The sequence below is a fragment of the Rosa chinensis genome, chromosome 7, assembly GCF_002994745.2.
Source record: "Rosa chinensis cultivar Old Blush chromosome 7, RchiOBHm-V2, whole genome shotgun sequence".
Lineage (NCBI taxonomy): Eukaryota > Viridiplantae > Streptophyta > Magnoliopsida > Rosales > Rosaceae > Rosa > Rosa chinensis.
This window is the reverse complement of record NC_037094.1, coordinates 68,827,597-68,846,437: the sequence shown is the minus strand read 5'-3', so window position 1 is coordinate 68,846,437 and position 18,841 is coordinate 68,827,597. Positions and strand designations below refer to the sequence as shown.

Here is an 18,841-nt window from a genome sequence, read left to right as displayed (position 1 = left end):
CCCCCGCCCAGAATGGAGCAAGCTGAGCCACCGGTAACCGACTCCAACACGGTGCTCCTTATACAAATGAGCTATTCCCCAGCGGCTCTCCAGGCAAGGGTAGAGGCAAGCGAGAATTGAGAGACAGGCGTCCTCTAACAACTTTTTTTGATCAACTGGGACCTTTCACACGAGCCATTCAGAATGCAGTCCGTTCAAAGGTCACCAAGCCACTAGAAATTGACTGTACAGGGGTGGGGGACCCGTATCAACGTGTGCAGGCTTTTCGTTCACAAATAAGCAATAAGGGATACACATACGAGGTCTGCTGCAACATGTTTCAAGATACACTCTCCGGGGAGGTGATAAGAGCATAAAATGCGACGAATTTATAGTTTAACCATTTACACTTTTGCTTAGTTATTTTGTTAAAAAGATCAAACTAATTTGTTATTTTCTTAGGAGATTTGTGGAGCAACCGTGGAGAAACAGGAGCTCAATTGAGGCAAGTTAAGGATTGATGTATACTAGTGATGTAAAAGATGAAAAACGAATATTTATATGGTCAGAAACAAGAGGGAAAGCTTGTGGAAAAATTCGTGTAAAACAGCTGCCGAGAAGCAAAATATGAAAACTGGAATCTGCCTTATTTTCTTCTGCATTTGGAAGCCATTTTGAAGACCTTTTGAGTAGACTTTGGTAGCAATTCTTGACTATATTTGAATATTAGATGTTGCACTACAATTAGAGTGAAAAAAAGTGGTCAGAATAATTAAGGATGAAGTCAGAAACCTTGCACAAATTAGTCATCTCGAGCAGTTCTCTCCAACAGTCTTATCTGCGAAGCATTTTTAGGCATCTTTTGGAAACATTATCAGAGAGCCTTCTAGAAGGTTATTGTTTGGACTTAAAGAAATGATGTCATAGGGAATTTTAGACCCAAGAACCGTTCAGAAATATTGCTACAAGGTCATTCTACAAGCCCATGAATGTGACAAGAAAATAAGTAAAATCCGGAAATTTCTAACAGACTTTATTTCGAAGACTTTTCAAGGCTGTTTTTGGGAAAATAATTGAGGAGCTTTCTAGAAGGTTTTTGCATGTTTTTGAAGATCAACATCAATACTTTTATCTGCTTAAAAATCAAATTCAATGCTAAGGTGGAATCTATTTGAAAGATGGGCTAAAATGCTACCCTAATTGAGGCAGGAAAAGGAAGTTTCGCCCAATTACCTTTCGTATCTTTTGGCACATTGTTTTGAGACTTATTTGCTGAGTTGTACACATTCTATATGAGCTTACACATTCTATATGAGCTGTGAAGGATGTAGAAGTTGAAGGATTCGGCCCAAGAAGAGGAATTCCAATTGGAGAAGGAAGAACTTAACCTAACTTTAAGAGGAAGCCTTGAACTTCTAACTCCTAAATAAAGGGCCTCCTTCCACATTTTTCTTCACCACATACACACCATCTACTGCCCTAAATCAGAGACCATGCCTCCATACTCTCCCCTCATCATAGCTCACGAAATCCCTACTCCAAGGAGAAGTCATAGATCTCCCATCAGATCATCCTCCATCATCCTGTCGTGCTCCTGCTTTGAAGACGCCTTAAGCTTCCTTGGAGAATATTCAAAGTGAGACTGTGATATCTATTGCCCTCTACGGTTTATTCCTTCTGTACTTTTCGATTTCAATATGTATATGTTTATAGATTTCCAAACTATGAGCGAGTAATTTTCTTTGTTGAGAACTAGTATGAAATCCTAGTTATGTGATGGATTTTTAGCTTTTAAATCTCTTTTTCGATTACAAGGTTTTGTGAATGCTTTGTTTGGTTTTGTTTTATAAAATATTTTATATGTTTATGTCTTAGATTGATCACCTAAAATATGAGCATGTAATTGGAGCTAGTTTTAAGGTGCAGTGTGTTCATGATCTTAAAACACTAAAGTAGTAGAGCCTACATGTTTGGTGAAATCAAACAAATAGAATGCATACTAGGATGGTGTTCCTCACTAGTTTTGTACTAAAATCAATCTTTCCAAAGAGCTTAATGTGTTTATGTGTACTTAATGAGTTAATTTGATAGGGTAGCGTTCTACACCTTGATTGCATATAAGCAAGCTTAGGATGCAGTGCGTTCATGGTTCTAAGTAATTTTGGGAAAAATAAGGCTTTAGCGGCGATTCTAAAGTTCTTGATTGGTTTCATTAACATGCCTTAGTAATTGAAGATTAGGTTGAATTGTCTTTCTCTGATCATAACTAGTGGTGGATTATGAAGTTCTCAATGTCCATACATTTGATTTAGAAACCCTAAAAATTGCAACATAATCTTCCTTTTATTATTGTTTGCATTTTCAAAACCTTAAACCCCTCTTTCATTTAGTTTTTGTGTCAACTTTATTTTCTCTTTTCTTTCTTTAGTTTTTAATAGTTTTGTTCAATTAGCGTAATTTTGAAAGTACCCTCAATTCCCGGACTAAACGATCCTTGCTTATCCTATACTAACAATTGTCTTTTGCAAGGTAATTTTGTGCACTTAATTTAGGCGTATCAGACAAAACCAGCAGATCAAAACGAAAAGGAGAGTAATTAAGAGGGAAGATAGACAAAACTAAAGCCATTTAATGACCTAAGCAATCCAAAAAAATTGATACAACACAAGGATCAGATTTCTGAGGACTTGGAACATGGTCGAAGGAGAAGAGGGAAAGGTATAGAAGTCTCTAGGTTTTCTGCTTGGGACTACTAATTACTTTCATTCGCTTTATATCTTTCATATATACTAAAATAGGGTTTTTTACTTCAACAGTGTCTGAACTCTTCGAGGACTTTTGAAATGATACCTGAACTTTTAAAGTTATCAATGTGATACCTGAACTCATTTTTTCATATCAACATCATACCTGTGGTCAATTTCCGTCACATAATCGCTAACTATGACCACGTGCCCAGCACGTGAGGCACAAAATAAGGGTAAAAGACTAATTTACCCTCAAAAGTATATACTTCAACAGTGTCTGAACTCTTCGAGGACTTTTGAAATGATACCTGAACTTTCAAAGTTATCAATGTGATACCTGAACTTATTTTTTCGTATCAACGTCGTACCTGCGGTCGATTTCCGTCATAGAATCGTTAACTATGACCACGTGCCCAGCACGTGAAGCACAAAATAAGGGTAAAAATGACCTATCCCACTTCCCTTTGTTCTTCATGAGACCCGTCGTACCTTCAGTTCTTCTTCTCCATTTCTATTTCCTTTTTCATCTGCAAAATGCAATCAGATGGGATGATGACATTTCCTAGCAAAATGCAAAACCCAAAGCAAAACTTGAATCCAATTCTCTGATGGACGGACACTGCCGGGGACTCCATCTCGTCAGAGTTCTCCAAGCACAACTTGCACGATAGCTTTGCTTCTCTGAATTTATTGCAGGCCGGAGCGGTGTAGACGGTTTCACGACTCTTGGCCTCCAGATCTGAGACTTGGAATTTACTGGAGATTTCAGACAGAGGGATCAGAGAGAGAGAGAGAGAGAGAATATGGCCGGCAGCAATCCAGTCCTTCTTGTGCAGTTTGCCGGAGATATGACGGAGGCGGGCCACACCGTCGTGGCACTCAGCTTCCTCATCGCAACTAACATCACAACATAAGTTCATGAATTTCAAAAATAGTCCATGTCTTTGTAATTGAATCAAAATCTACAAAAGTGAAGGAGACTGAGAGTCTTTCTCTACAACTCTCTTTATCTCTCAACAGTGGCAAAAAGGCGAAGGATGGTGATAATGGGAGAAAACCCAAAACTGATTTTTCCACGACTGCGTGTCTGTGTATAACTATATCTATATGTATATGATTTATCGAACAATGGGGCAATGATCATTTCACTGATTCCAGCTTCTAATCAATTTGTCCAAAAAAGAACTGGCATTTGGTTATTCGCGGCTGTAATATCAGTACTTAGTGGGAGCATCGGACGAGGTACTCCGGCGAGGCAATCGGCGGCAGTCGGGGCGGGTGAGGAACAATCTGAGGGTTTTACGACGGCGGAGGTGGATGACGGGGCTGGCGGATAGGCTGCGCATGGGGCTTCAGGCGACGACGGGGCATCGAGTGGTGAGGAGTTTGAATTTTTGCAAGGTAGCCATATCGATCTAGCTGAGTTCAATGTGGTTGTAGTCAAGTAGTGCTTGGAAAGGGTTGGGTGGTTGAGAGAGAAGGTGAGATCTGATTTGCGGCCATGGCTTCCAAACGGAGGGGACAAATCAGAGGGAATAAGATGTCGAAAAAGAAAAACAAGAAAGAAAAAAGAAAAAAACATAAAAAACAATACTTTTGAGGGTAAATTAGTCTTTTAACCTCATTAAGTGCCTCACGTGCTGGGCACGTGGTCATAGTTAACGGTTCTGCGACCGAAATCGACCGCAGGTACGACGTTAATACGAAAAAATTAGTCCAGGTATCACATTGATAACTTTGAAAGTTCAGGTATCATTTCAAAAGTCCCTGAAGAGTTCAGACACTGTTGAAGTAAAAAATCCTACTAAAATACTCTCTAGTTCAATATCTGATAAGGCAAAAAGTCACGTATACCCTTAGTAAATCCCTGCAACCAAATCTTTTCTCTCTCATTCACTTCATATCTTTCATATATGCTTACGTATTCTCTAGTTCAATATGATCAATCTACGGACTCTGGGCCATTAAGACACTGCCCATATGTATGGAATTTCCCAGTGGTGGTATAGGTCTGTTTTCCCCCTATATCGGTCTATTTTGAACGGTTTCGACCGCTGTGGGCGCTTTTCTGCCTGGACCTGGGGAGTGAAAGGGCCTGGTTTCTCTTTGAATCCTGCCGATACGGGGCACCAAGAGTCCTGCTATTTCGGCAGCTCAATCCGGGACTAGAGTTCGTGTATTGTTTCGTTCATCTGTAAGAGTAGTCTCGTGTTGAGGTCTGATGCCGGCATCAGGTTGCTGGCCAAGGAGGTGCCGTCAGTGATTGGTTGAGGCACTGGTGGTGATGGGAGGTGTTGTATGCTGTCAAGGAACAAAGGTGAGTTCAGGTACACGAGGTGGGTCAATTGCATGGTCACATCCTCAGCGGCAGTTGTTGGGGTGGCCGTAGCCGATGTGATTGGTGTTGTTACGGCGAGAGCAACCGTGGTTCTTAGCAGGTTGGGCGATCCCGAGACTTCGAGTGCTGCTGGTGTGATGTCTGGATTGGTGACGCCAAGTAAGGTGGGGAATAAGGTATTGAGTGCCGCTCTTTCGAGGGCCGAGTTCTGCTCAATTCTTCTCTGCAAAGTGGCCTGCAGCAACCGGTTCTCGGCTTCCAGCTTGGCGAGTCGACCCTGAGCAGTGAGATGCTGTCTTTGTTCCTGGACCACTCGCTCTCTCAAGTTGTTTACATCCCGGCGCATGAAGTCGTATGCCGCTGCTAGGTCTGGAATTGGTCTACCGGAGCTGTCAATGATCGCGAAGCTTGTGTTTACTGGGGGCATAAAGTCGAGAGTTCAAGCTATCGTGTCCTAGGGATTGTTGTCATCTGCCATTGTAGTGGGCTTGTGGTGCCGCCAGAAGAGCTCCTTCTAGCCCCAATTGTTGATGTAACATCGGGAGCCGCTATCTACAGATATGAAGGGGTTGAACACTCTATCTCAATACCTGTTAACAAAGAAATAGGTCAGAGGGAGACTAGAGTTACCGGTCTCAAACCCTCCGATGCTTAAGTTAGTATCTGTGTATGAGATAAAGATAGGGAAATGTGTAAATTGTAATGGTGAACTTACTTGATTGGGAAGGATTTGCCCTTTGTATAAGTGTTATTGGAGGGGTGCTTATTCATTCTTTGATGTGGGAATGTTTCTCTTTGTATGTCAAGGGCTAGTTGACTGGCGTCTGAAGCATACTCATCAACCTTTGGTGGTCTTTTCATTGCTTTGGGTGGCTATCGAGCCATATATTTCTGGCGTTTGCACCTTTGCACCCATGTGGTGTAAACATATCTCATTAGAATGTGCTATTTCAGGAGCTTCAACCTCCTGAATGGAATCAACAGAGCTATAAGCAGTGTTCTGATTGGGATTTAAGAATTTAGGATAAGGAGTAGAGGCAGGGCCATAATCAAAGCTTCTATAGTATTAGAGGTTATAACTGATAACTTAGAATCCACGAAATATGCAAAAGAAAGAGTATCTGAGCTTATCAATTACCTCGATGTTTTCATCAACATCTTCATCCAGGTCAGGGTCAAGGTCTTCATCAGCAACTAAATCCTCACCATTGATTTCAACATCAGGATGCGGTTGGGGAAGGACAATGACCAATGGTTGAGAATCGATTACAGGAACAACCAGGGATTGAGAATGATCCTCTGATTCAGCATGTAGTACTAAGGGTGAGTCCACACGGCCATAGTGTACAAAAGAAAATGAAAAAAGAGCAGCTTCATCCAGATTACGGGTGGCATCCACGAAAGTAACACCAGGGTGGCAAAACGCAGGATGACCAGCTGGAGATCAAGTCCCATTTATACCATGATCAAAGCGAGATGGTGGAGAGTTGACTACATGAGGAGGTCCTAGAACAGTATTAGGTCCATGAATGCTTGGGAAAATGAATAGTGTTTCATCAGGAAGATTGGCAGGGATACGATCAGAGTCTTGAGTCCTCTCTTGACTACTTTTTGGTTCATATGGGTGACGAGTGATACGCTAAAAACAAGGGCGCAATTTAACCCTGCAAGATGTAGTCGTTAGCAATATAGAGTAAGCAAGGATCATTCGATGCCAGAGATTGAGGGTAACCAATTAATCACAAAGAAAAATAAACTAAGCTATACTAACAAAGAACACAAATCAAACAAACAAAGAAAACTAACTAAAAGAAGAACAAAACACATAATAGGGAAAAAGAGAGAGAAAGCAACGAAATAGAAGAAGAAAAGAAAAATAAATGTTTTGGGGGTTTTTAGGTTTTACGAAAATTAAAGGAAAACAAAGAAAGCAATTTCGATTTTAAGTTGAGAAAAATAAGATGGAGAAAACGTTAGAGACTCGGAAATCCACCACCAATTACTTTCAAACAATGTTAAGTTAACCTAGTGTCAATTACTAAGGTGTGAAAAGAAATCAACCAAGAAATAAGTCGGAGCAGATCATGTCCCTTATTAATGTTTCCCTAATTACTTAGTCTACGTGAACGCACAATAGCTAAGCCTATCAAACATGCAATCAAGATATAGAACGCTATCCTATCAACAACACATATAGTGTCAACATATTTGAAGCATTAAGATCTCATGGAAACGATTGATTATAGAGTTGCAGTCTAGTGTGGAACGCCTACCTAGCATGCTCTTCTAGTTGTTTAAAACATCAGCTTTTGTTTAAAGCCTTGCATACTTGTGGATTAGAAAACAAGACGATTAGGTGAATTATTTTCTAAACCTAGCTCCAATTACATGCATAAATCCTATGTTGGCCACCATAAAACAAACACATGCAAAAGTTTTCAATCAATCAAAGATAAACAACCAATCCACACCAAAGATCAAGAAACTAAATTTAAACAAACATATGTTCTACATAATTGGGGCTTCAAACCTCGCCCCTAACAAAAAGTAACTAGCCACACATTGTCTTAAATTCAACAAATAAAAGCATGAATATTAGATTACAAGATGATAAAAACTGTAAAAGGGAGAGTATGAGAGCCACGAATTCACTTTTAGGCGGCCTTGGATGCAGGCACTCCTTCAAGATAGGTCACGGTAGAAGCTTGATGGAAGATGGAAGATGGAAGATGGATTGCACGGTTTTTCTTCTTGAAGACTTGGGAATTTCGAGACTTTGTGTGCTAGGGTTTGGGTGCAGAAGATGGCGCTGTAGGATGGTGATTTTCAACGTGTTCAGAGCCTCTATATATATAGAATACACAGCCCAAGTTTCCTTTTCCAATTCTGCTTTGAAAGCCTCCCCTAGTTGCTTGAGGATTACTCTACTTGGTGCATAATTAAATGATTTTCAAGCCTTAATAATCTTCCCAAAATCTTGATGAATCATTCTAGGACTCTCCTTCATATTTGCAGCAGCAATAACCTTCCAAAAATTCCCTGGAAATCCGTCCAAAGAAAAATCTCGGCCAAAATGCCCTGTTTTGACTAGGATTCAATTTCTGTCTCTGAAGCTTCCTTCTTGGACAAGGAACAACTTTGTCTTGACAAGTTTCTGGATGGTTCTTGACTTTCACGTGCTCTATGACATCATATCATCTATAATGATCAATAATCTTCTGGAAAAACTCCAAGAAAATTGCCGGAAAAGATCTCCCAAAAAACTTCATGAAAAGCTGACAGTTTCTGCCTTATCGGCAAGCCTACTTTGCGCTTGGTTTCCTACTGCCTCGTTAACACTTTTCTTTGACTTTTGTTGAAGTATAACATCATGTATTTAAGTTTCTCTGGCCCTTACTGGATAGCTGCAGCTGGGAGAATGCAAGAATGTCTCATCAAAACCGTTCCCAGAAAGTTGATTCTGAAACTGCAGTTTTCTACTGTGCAGCAACTGTCTTGTACAATGATTTCTGTGGACTTTCCTTGTAATTTCTGGCCAAATGGTTGATCAATGTTGATCCTCTGAATCAGTAATTCATGATCCATCGCTCCTTTGCTCCCTTTAAGCTCTTATTTCTCTTGAATCACTCCACGAACTACCTTAAAAGAAAACAAAGTTAAAATTAACTTTTTAAAGGAAATAACTAAGAGAAGTGTAAAGGATTGCACTTTGTATTTATCGCATCTTATGCTCCTATCAAATTCCCCCATACTTAGCTTTTGTTAGTCCCTTAGCAAAATCAAAACCAAGAAAATAAAACAAGAACTCAAAAGACTCGAACAAACTATGTCTTCAACATTGTTGTCTCAGAAATCTCTTACTTTCATAGCATCAAGATTAGCATGCAACCAAGATTCAATCATAAGTAATTCGAGAGTTAATTAAAACATATATTCCACATATAAGCATGTAAGACACGGATGTGACAATGGTGATGGGTGGAGCTCAACATGTATCCAACAAGTATGATTCAAACCTCACATGATTTACCACTCTTTCTTCTCTCAGATCAAGGCTAATGCTTAAAAGATTTTTCACTCAAATATATGTGAGAGATGATAATATTTTTGACAAACAAAAAAAAGCTCACATATATAAAGAAAGAAAGGCTATGTTGAAATTTATATATTTTCTTTTTTTCTTTTTCGATCTCATGAAGGATACCAACTACTTGCCGAACGGACCGAACCATATGCTCAACTCTTGTAACCAATCTCCACAGATCAAAGGCTGCCCATCTTAAGGATCGAAGAGGTCTTACTTCAAGGTTGTAATGGGGCCAAGGTTTATGGGTTTAGAGAAACGAAAGGGTAAGGAAAAATCACAAAGTGTTCTAAAAACCTAGTGGAGCCTGCATTGAAGCATTGAGACGTCTTCTTTTAGTCACCAAGGCATCTTGCAATGTTGAACTTCTTGTGTGTCTTTATTGAAGGCCGAATGTCATTGTGTTGGACCCTTGCTTCATTCTAAACTCTTCTTGTAGTCACAACAAGAGATCCAAGTACATACATCAATCCATGTCATGCCTTAGCCATATTTTCATTTTTTTTTTTTTGGGCTAAATATAGATTACTACCCTATAGTTTGAGTCTAAAATCAATTCAGTCCCTGAACTTCTAATTTCAAAAACACCCTTGCACTTTTAATTTTAATCTAATAGGTCCAATTTGTTAGTTTTCCGACAATTGAGTTATTTAACTTATTAATGTGGCTCATATATGGCCTATGTTTTATGATATGGTGTCGAGGTGGCCTGCATAGTCAATTTAGGAGTGAGTCCTACTATTAAAAATAAAAAGTTTTTCAACAATAATCCAACTATAACTTGAACTCATAACAGAATATTAACGAATTGGACCTATTAGATCAAAACTGAAAGTGCAGGGGTGTTTCTGATGAAATTAGAAGTCCAATGACTGAATTGATTTTGGACCTAAACTACAGGGTTGTAACCAGTATTAAGCCCTTTTTTTTTTCTTTGCTGTCCATTCTTCTTTTTCTGTTTTTTTTTTCTTTTTCGGCATATAACAATATATATATATTTTTTTTCTTATGGCAAGGCTTTTACACATTTTCAACTCAAGATGTATGACTTGATTCCCCCACACTTGCTTCCTTCCGTCATTTCCCTTGTAGTGCCTTCAAAATCTTGTATGTCTCTAGAATTAGCTCCACTAAGTCCTTAGAGCACATGCAGCGGTAGACCGGTTGACTAACCAATTGGAGAAAAGAGATGGCTTGGCTGATGCAGCAGCATATAATTGCCCGACTGATTGGAGGGGCCCACTCGCCCGGGCAATCCACTGACTGAAAATTAGCAAATGAATCGCCCGACCGTTGGTGGTGGGCTCCACTGCACATGCGTTGCTGCCAGTAGCCTTTTTTTTTTAATTTTTTTCCTCACCAATCCTTCTGTGCAACGGTTATTTAATCTCAACTATTGGATCAAAGATCCAACAGCTATAATTAATTCACAACGGTCAGTTACTTTTCAACGGTAACTTCAATTTTTTATCTTAAAAAAATAATCTGAAATGTAAAAAAAAATCATAAATTGTTTTTTTTAAATTCTATAAATACCTACTCCTTTACCTTAATTTCTCACATCAAAATTTTCAATAATTTTACCTCTCCATCTTCTTCCTCCATCAATATTCTCTTCATTTCTTTCAATTATCATCCAACAATGGGAGATTCGGGTACCAATTGGTCTACCGACGAGCAAGTTCAATTGTGCGATTCATGGGCGCGTAAGACCGTGTGCCCGATCACCGGCAAACAAATAACTTCCTCAAAGTTATGGGAAAAAGTTCATGCCGATTATGTGCAAAATTGGCAAGGTCCACCAACAAGCCGAACTCCTCAAGCTCTCCAATCTCAGTTTCGAACATTGAAAAGAATTCTCAAAGATTGGCACAATGCACAAATGACTTCTCGTAATCGTATAATGAGCGGAACCAATAAAATGGACGAGGTATTGATTTTTCTCCCGATCCTATTTTGTTATATTATTATTATTATTATTTATGTTTTTAAGTAAAATTTTCCCCATACAAATGTTATATTAATTTTTCGGTTGATTTTTATTGCTTCATTCTTCTTGTTTAGGAAAATCAAACTCACTATATCTTCATGAAAAAACATCCCAAGAAGTTTGATAAATTTGAATGTTGGGAGAAAGTTAAGTATCACCCGTATTTTATGGATCCACCATCTAATTCTCAACCACCGGCATCATATTCGACAGCTAGTTTCTCCGAAAACGAGTCTCCAATTGACTTGGATGATGAAATAGTTTTGGAGACACCATCAAGCTCCATGCCGAGACCAATGGGACAAAAAAGAACCAAGGAAGCAAAGAAAAAAGGAAAGAAGGCGCAAGATGCAGCAGAAAGTATGGCTCTTGCTATTCAAGCCATGGCAGAATCAACTCAAGCTTCTGTTGAGCTAGTGAAGAAAAGAAACGAAGAAATGGCTGCTCACACAAAGAAGGTATTTGAATTTGAAGAGGCGAAAGAAGATGCAAGAATTATGGCCATGGATACTAATTCCATGACACCACAATCAAAGGCTTGGTGGAAAAAGAAAAAGGGTGATATCGTAGCAAAAACAATGTCCGATGGTGGTAGCAGCGGTTGCTACATACCTCAATTCGACTAATTTTATTATGTAAGAGATAATAAAATGTTGCCTAGGAAATCAAGTTTTATTTTTTAATTTTTTTTGTGTAATCTTAATTTCACTTATGTAATTTTAATTTTATGAAATAAAATTTGTATGCTTTGAATAAATTGATGAATGAACCTAACAATAATAAGAAGTATGTAACTCCAAATGACAATAGTTTTATTAATGTTAAACAAATTTTATTCTCAAACATAGATAAACATCGATTAAAAATACAAATAAAACCAAACATATCAGGAAAGCACACAAACATAGAAAACATTGATTAAAATTACAAACCACCATTTATTCAAATCTAAATCCCAAATTGTGGTGGTTCATACTCAGTTACCATCCATGTTCCAATTGTGCATCACCAAATCATCTTGCAGGCACTTGTGGAGATAGGCTGACTCTACCTGAAATTCACGATCCATGAATGCAGGAAGATTCTGTCCATCTCTCCCTACTGGTTCGAAAGGAATAGGTGCTCCAGTATCGGGATGCACAGGCTGGTCATAGACGGTTGCCATTGCTGGATTCATTAGATCAGCTTCTTGAGACTCCATAAATTCTTCCTCAACAAACTCATCATCCACAATCACGTTATGAAGAATGATACAACTTATCATAATGGCTCGAAGATCCTCCAATTTAAACAACCTAGCACCGTGACGCAGTATGGCCCATCGAGATTGAAGGATACCAAAACACCTCTCCACATCTTTGTGATAAGCCTCTTGTTTTTTACAAAAGTGTTTCTCCTCTCCTGTTCTAGGGTTTGATATTGTTTTGACAAAAGTGGACCACCTCGGATATATTCCATCAGCAAGATAGTAACCATTGGTGTACCTTTTGTTACTGACTTCAAACTCAACCAGAGGAGCAGTTCCACCTATGACACGCTCGAACACATTAGACGCACCCAGAACATTTAGGTCATTTTGAGCTCCAGGAGTTCCGAAGAAGGCGTGCCATATACGCATGTAGTAAGACGCCACTGCTTCAAGAATAATAGTTGGTCTACCCTTTCGACCCGAGAAAGCTCCAGCCCAGCCGGTTGGGCAATTCTTCCACTCCCAATGCATGCAATCGATGCTCCCAATCATGCCTGGAAACCCACGGCGTTGTCCTCTATTGAGAAGCCTATATAGATCAGCGGGATTTGGAGGACGAAGAAACCACCCACCATAAAGAAACTCGACTTGTCTACAAAATTTCTTGAGACATTCCAGCGCTATAGAAGCCCCCATCCTAGTGATCTCATCACATTGATCTGCAGCTGCACCGTACGCAAGCATTCTCAGGGCACCTGTCATTTTTTGTTCGGGAAGCAGTCCCATTTTTCCAGTGGCATCTGCTTTTTGTCCCCAAAAACTATCGAAGTTGCATAGGTCTTCCATTATGCGTTGGAAGACATGTTTTTGCATTCTATACCGCCTCCGAAAACCTGCTTCGTCGTATACTGGACGTTCGACAAAGTAATCCTCCAGGAGAAAATGACCTCGAACTTCTCTATGTCTTTCGACATATTGGGCACGGCCAGGTCGTGAACCACGCCCTCTAGGTGCATCCGATAATTGATATTGTGCCACCATCGCAGCCGCTTGAGAGTTTGTTGCTTGAATCCGCTCGAGCTCTTCCATATTTTCACGTTCCCTGTCTAACAACCATTTGTTCAATTCTTCCATCGGAAAGAGGAGAAAAGAGATGTATGATAGATTTGGAAAGAGATGTAGGTGTAGAATGAGAGGAATGTGTGAGCAGAGAATGGAGTCTGAAGTTTATTTACTACCAATATTGAAAGATAAAAAGTTAGGATAAGTACACGTGTCACGTATGTATAGGTTGAAAATCTTATCACATATCCTAAATATATTTTCAGAAGATAACGATATCTGTAATTGACACATGTCCAATGATGATTGGGCGATTATCTTATCAGAAATTATATATATTTTTTGTAAGATAAATGTATCTAAAGTCGACACATGGCAAATGGAGATTGGTCGGTAATCTTATCAATTGTCATAGATAATTTTTTTTTTTTTTATGATAATGATATCTATGTTTTTTTTTTTTCAATCCTTTTTTATCGGGAACAATATTTATACTTGATATACAATTTTATTTGTTTTTAAAATTTATTCATTAATTTTTTATTACATTAACATTGGATGATTAATTTAATTGTTAATTAATTAGTAAATTAAATTATTAGTTTAATGAATTATTCAAATTTGAAGTGTGAATAGTGGATTGGCAGGCAAATTGCCTTTCACTGGTGCATTGTATAAGCTGGAGGCAATTGCTAATTTGAGATGAATAGTGAATTGGTAGTACCAATTTGATTGGCAAATTAGCAATTGCCCTTGGTTCATGGATGCATTTGCTCTTAGAACAAGGGTATGGACATAACTATACTGAGGTTTAAGGGTTAGGATTTTGAAGGTGATGAAAGAAAAAGGTTTAAATGTAGACTCAAAGGGGTTAAACTAGAGGAGTTCCACGACAGGCACAAATATGGTCATAGGCTATTTTTGGCTTTGGTGGAATTTCCTAGGTGCCTTTATCCTTTCCAAAATCAGGGATATGTATTGATAAAAGTTTCGACCAGTATAAGAGCAAGTTCTAGTAATCTCTAGAGTCCGTTAAACTTAATATGTGGCAAGTAGTCAATCAAAGAGAAAGATAATGAGATCACTAAACATTGCCAAGAAAGTAAGAATATCTTTTTCAATAAACACTCACAAAGAATAGCAAATAGGCTCAAATTCTCACAAGGGTTATTATGAATCAAAACTCATCATCAACATGCTCATAATTCTGTACCAAGGTCAACAAAAACCACATCTACTACACAATCATATGCTTTGTATATATCATAATTAACCAAAGAATTCTTTTAACATCATCTCAATATTGTGATCCTCTTTTATCCATAATTTCGGAGATTAAGTTCATCCTAGACAGTTGAAAGGCAACCTAAGACTTGAAAAACAAAACAAAAATCGAAAATAAGACTCAAATTCCCTTCCCCCACACTTGAATCATACATTGCCCTCAATGTATGGCAAATTAAATCAAACAATGCACAATATAAGCGTAAAGAGAGGAAATCAAAAGATTAAAAGGAAGAAAAGTGAAAAAGTGTATAGAAAATCTCCCCCTTGTAGACCTCCCATGCTCACGACCTTTGGAGATGACAACAAAGACCCCAACCTCAAGACCCTAAGGCCTTGACTTCCTAACGTAAGCTCCATGTGAAGTGGACTCCAAAAGAAGAAGTAAGTGAGGGCAGAGAGGGAAGAAATTATCTCGTTGCATCTTTGGAAACCACAAGTTTGTGTCGGCAGCCCATGTTCCAGATCCCATAACTTTTCGATGCAGCGTCAGATGACTGAGATACCACTTGGAGGTGAAAGTATACATCTCTAGCTTTCTGTGCATATCTAGAACACCTCCTAACTCTAAGTGGGTTGAAAATTATAGCCCTGTGAAGTTAGAGGGAGAGCAGGAAAACGAACAGAAAACCTGACAGAGTGACCTTTACCCATTCAAACCTATATACAGGGAGAATCCCGGGTCCAATGAGAGATTTGTGGCCTGAACGTAGTACACATATAGAGCCTTTATTACATATAAAGAACTCCTCATTTGGACCACGGGAAGTATCCCTTGTTTTGCCTTTTAGGTGACACAACTGCACAGTTTTCTGTTTTCCTGGGCTGACCTTGCTGCATTGAAACTGGAACTGGGAACGTATATGAACTCCAAATCCAGTTATGTAAAAACCAACATAAACTAGACTCAGATATCTTTCGATTCATATAAGGAACGTCTTCTGGTTCCATCTGAGCTAAAAACGGCAGTTATCCAAAGTAGACTGATTTGCACGTCCGGACTCTGTTTTTACAAAAGGGACACTTTTCACACTTCTCTACAACCTTACGACCTGCACACAAACTAAAAACATAAAAAAGAACTAAATAGAAAACAAAGAAAGCAAAGAAAACATCCTTTGGGTTGCCTTCCAAGAAGCGCTTGGTTTAATGTCCTTCAGCCAGACGTAGTGAAGGCCTTTAATCCATGGGAGGTGGTGTGTCATGAAGGTCCTCGTCCTCCACGTTGCTCTCCTTAAAGGCTTCGTAATATGGCTTCAAGCGATGGCCATTCACCTTGAACTCATTGCCTGTTTGCTCACTTCAAATCTGCACAGCTCCGTGGGGAAAAACGTAAGTAACAACAAAAGGACCAACCCAACGTGAGTGAAGCTTACCTGGAAAGAGTTTGAGACGAGAGTGAAACAACAAAACTTTTTGGCCTGCTATGAATGTTTTTCCATGAATCATCTTGTCGTGAAAGGCCTTAGTTTTCTCTTTATAAATCCTAGAGCTCTCGTATGCATCATTATGTAGTTCTTCCAACTCATTCACTTGAAGCTTTCTATGAATCCCAGCTTCATCTAAGTCCATGTTAAAGCTCTTCACAGCCCACCAAGCTCGATGTTCCAATTCCACATGTAGATGGCAAACTTTTCCGCACACCAACCTAAAGGGAATCATCCCTATTGGCGTCTTATACGCTGTCCAGTACGCCCACAATTCATCATCTAGCCTTTGACTCCAATCCTTGCGACTTGGGCTAACCGTTTTCTCCAAAATCTTCTTGATCTCACGATTGGACACCTCAGCTTGTCCACTAGTTTGTGGATGGTATGGCGTTGACACCTTGTGTGTCACATTGTACCTTCTAAGCAAGGCTTCAATCGATCTGTTGCAGAAGTGCGATCCTCCATCACTTATGATTGCTCGAGGCATTCCAAACCTAGAAAAAATATTAGATCGAAGAAAATCTGCAACAACTTTGGAATCATTAGTCCGGGTGGCTTTTGCTTCCACCCATTTTGAGACATAATCCATAGCAAGAAGAATATAAAGAAAACCTTGAGATGAAGGAAAAGGTCCCATAAAGGCTATACCCCAAACATCAAAAATTTCAACAACCAAAACATTAGTTAAAGGCATTTGATTTTGAGGTCCTATGTTTCCGGTTCTTTGGCATCTATCACATGTCATTCAAATAGCATAAGCATCCTTAAACAAACTAGGCCAATAAAAACCAGATTCCAACACTTTAAGAGCAGTTTTCTTAGAACCAAAATGACCTCCACAATTTTCAGAATGGCAAAACGTCAAGATATGATTAAATTCACTTTCAGGCACACAACGTCTAATTATACCATCCGCACAAAATTTCCAAAGATAAGGATCATCCCAAACATATTGCCTAGCATTCTTTTTAAGTTTTGCATGCATAGAACTTGACAACGTGTTTGGTATTTTTTTAGTCACTAAGAAATTTACTATGTCAGCATACCAAGGTTCACCTACCTCAATTCCGAAGAGTTGTTCATCCGGAAAAGTTTCCACAAGAGGTATGGCGTCCTCACCATGTACAAGGCAGCTCAAATGGTCTGCAACAACATTTTCACTCCCCTTTTTGTCCTTAATTTCGACATCAAATTCTTGTAGAAGAAGAATCCATCGAATTAGCCTCGGTTTTGCTTCCTTCTTCAAGAGTAAATACTTCAAAGCTGCATGATCAGTATAAATAACAACTTTAGTTTGAAGTAAATAAGATCTAAATTTATCCAAAGCAAAAACAACAGCTAATAATTCTTTTTCTGTAGTCGAATAATTCAATTGAGCATCATTCAAAGTTCAAGAGGCGTAGTAGATGGCATAAGGCTTTTTCTCTTTTCTTTGGCCAAGCACTGTGCCTACTGCATAATCAGAAGCATCACACATGAGCTCAAAGGGTAAGGACCAATCCGGAGGAAGCATGATAGGAGCAGAGGTCAAAAGCTCCTTTAATTTCTCAAACGCAACTTGGCAGTCATCATTCCATTCAAACGTTACCTCCTTTTGCAAAAGTCGACATAGGGGTCTTGCAATTTTGGAGAAGTCCTTGATAAAGTGTCTGTAAAATCCTGCATGTCCAAGAAAAGAATGAAGCTCTCTCACAGAAGTGGGAGAGGGTAAGTAGCGAACAAGATCAACTTTAGCTTTATCTACTTCTATTCCCCCAGAAGAAACAATATGCCCTAGAACAATACCTTGAGTAACCATGAAGTGACATTTTTCCCAATTCAAAACAAGGTTAGTTTCAATGCAACATTTCAAGATTAATTCTAGGTTTCCTAAGCAATTTTCAAAGCTATCACCAAAAACACTGAAATCATCCATGAAAACTTCAATTATTTTCTCAATATAATCAGAAAAAATACTGAGCATGCATCTTTCAAATGTACCTGGGGCATTGCAAAGTCCAAATGGCATTCGACGGTAAGCAAAAGTGCCAAAAGGACAAGTGAAAGTTGTTTTCTCTTGATCCTCTTGAGCTATGCATATTTGATTATAACCAGAATAACCATCAAGGAAACAATAAAAAGAATGACCAGCTAACCTCTCAAGCATTTGATCGATGAAGGGTAAAGGAAAGTGGTCTTTCCTGGTGGTGGCATTAAGCTTCCTATAATCGATGCAGACTCTATGGCCAGTCACGGTTCTTTGGGGCACAAGTTCATTCTCTTCATTCTTCACAACTATTATTCCGGACTTCTTTGGCACAACTTGGACTAGTGAGACCCATTTACTGTCTGAAATAGGGCATATGACGCCACAGTCTAGTAATTTGATGACTTCCTTTTTCACAACTTCCATCATTGGAGGGTTAAGACGACGTTGAGCCTCTCTAGTTGGTTTGGCCCCCTCCTCAAGAAGAATTCGATGCACACAAGTAGTGGGGCTTATTCCCTTGATGTCAGCTAATGTCCATCCAATTGCAGTCTTGTATTTCTTTAGCACTTTAACAAGTTCTTCTTCTTGAGATGGCGTCAACTTGGATGATACTATGACAGGCAACGTTTTGTCATCTCCCAAATAAACATACTTCAAATGATCCGGTAATGGTTTGAGCTCAAGTGTAGGGGCCTGAATCACTAAAGGAAGAGGTTTATTAGTAGATAACTGAATTGACAAAGATGGAGGATTTTTACCTTCATAACGC

General features: G+C 39.0%; 2 protein-coding genes across 2 annotated transcripts; one reads left to right on the top strand and one right to left on the bottom strand.

Moving 5' to 3' along the window:
- The first annotated feature begins 10,731 nt into the window (after nucleotides 1-10,731).
- On the top strand, nucleotides 10,732-11,764 carry LOC121050705. The gene is made up of 2 exons (XM_040511578.1): nucleotides 10,732-11,078; nucleotides 11,213-11,764. The coding sequence occupies exons 1-2, from the start codon at nucleotides 10,791-10,793 to the stop codon at nucleotides 11,762-11,764; spliced, it is 840 nt and encodes a 279-aa protein (XP_040367512.1). The 5' UTR covers nucleotides 10,732-10,790.
- Nucleotides 11,765-12,114: 350 nt separating this feature from the next.
- Nucleotides 12,115-13,461, bottom strand: LOC112178478. The gene has a single exon (XM_024316619.1). It carries the CDS (start codon nucleotides 13,459-13,461, stop codon nucleotides 12,115-12,117), a length of 1,347 nt encoding a protein of 448 aa, XP_024172387.1.
- Nucleotides 13,462-18,841: the final 5,380 nt, after the last annotated feature.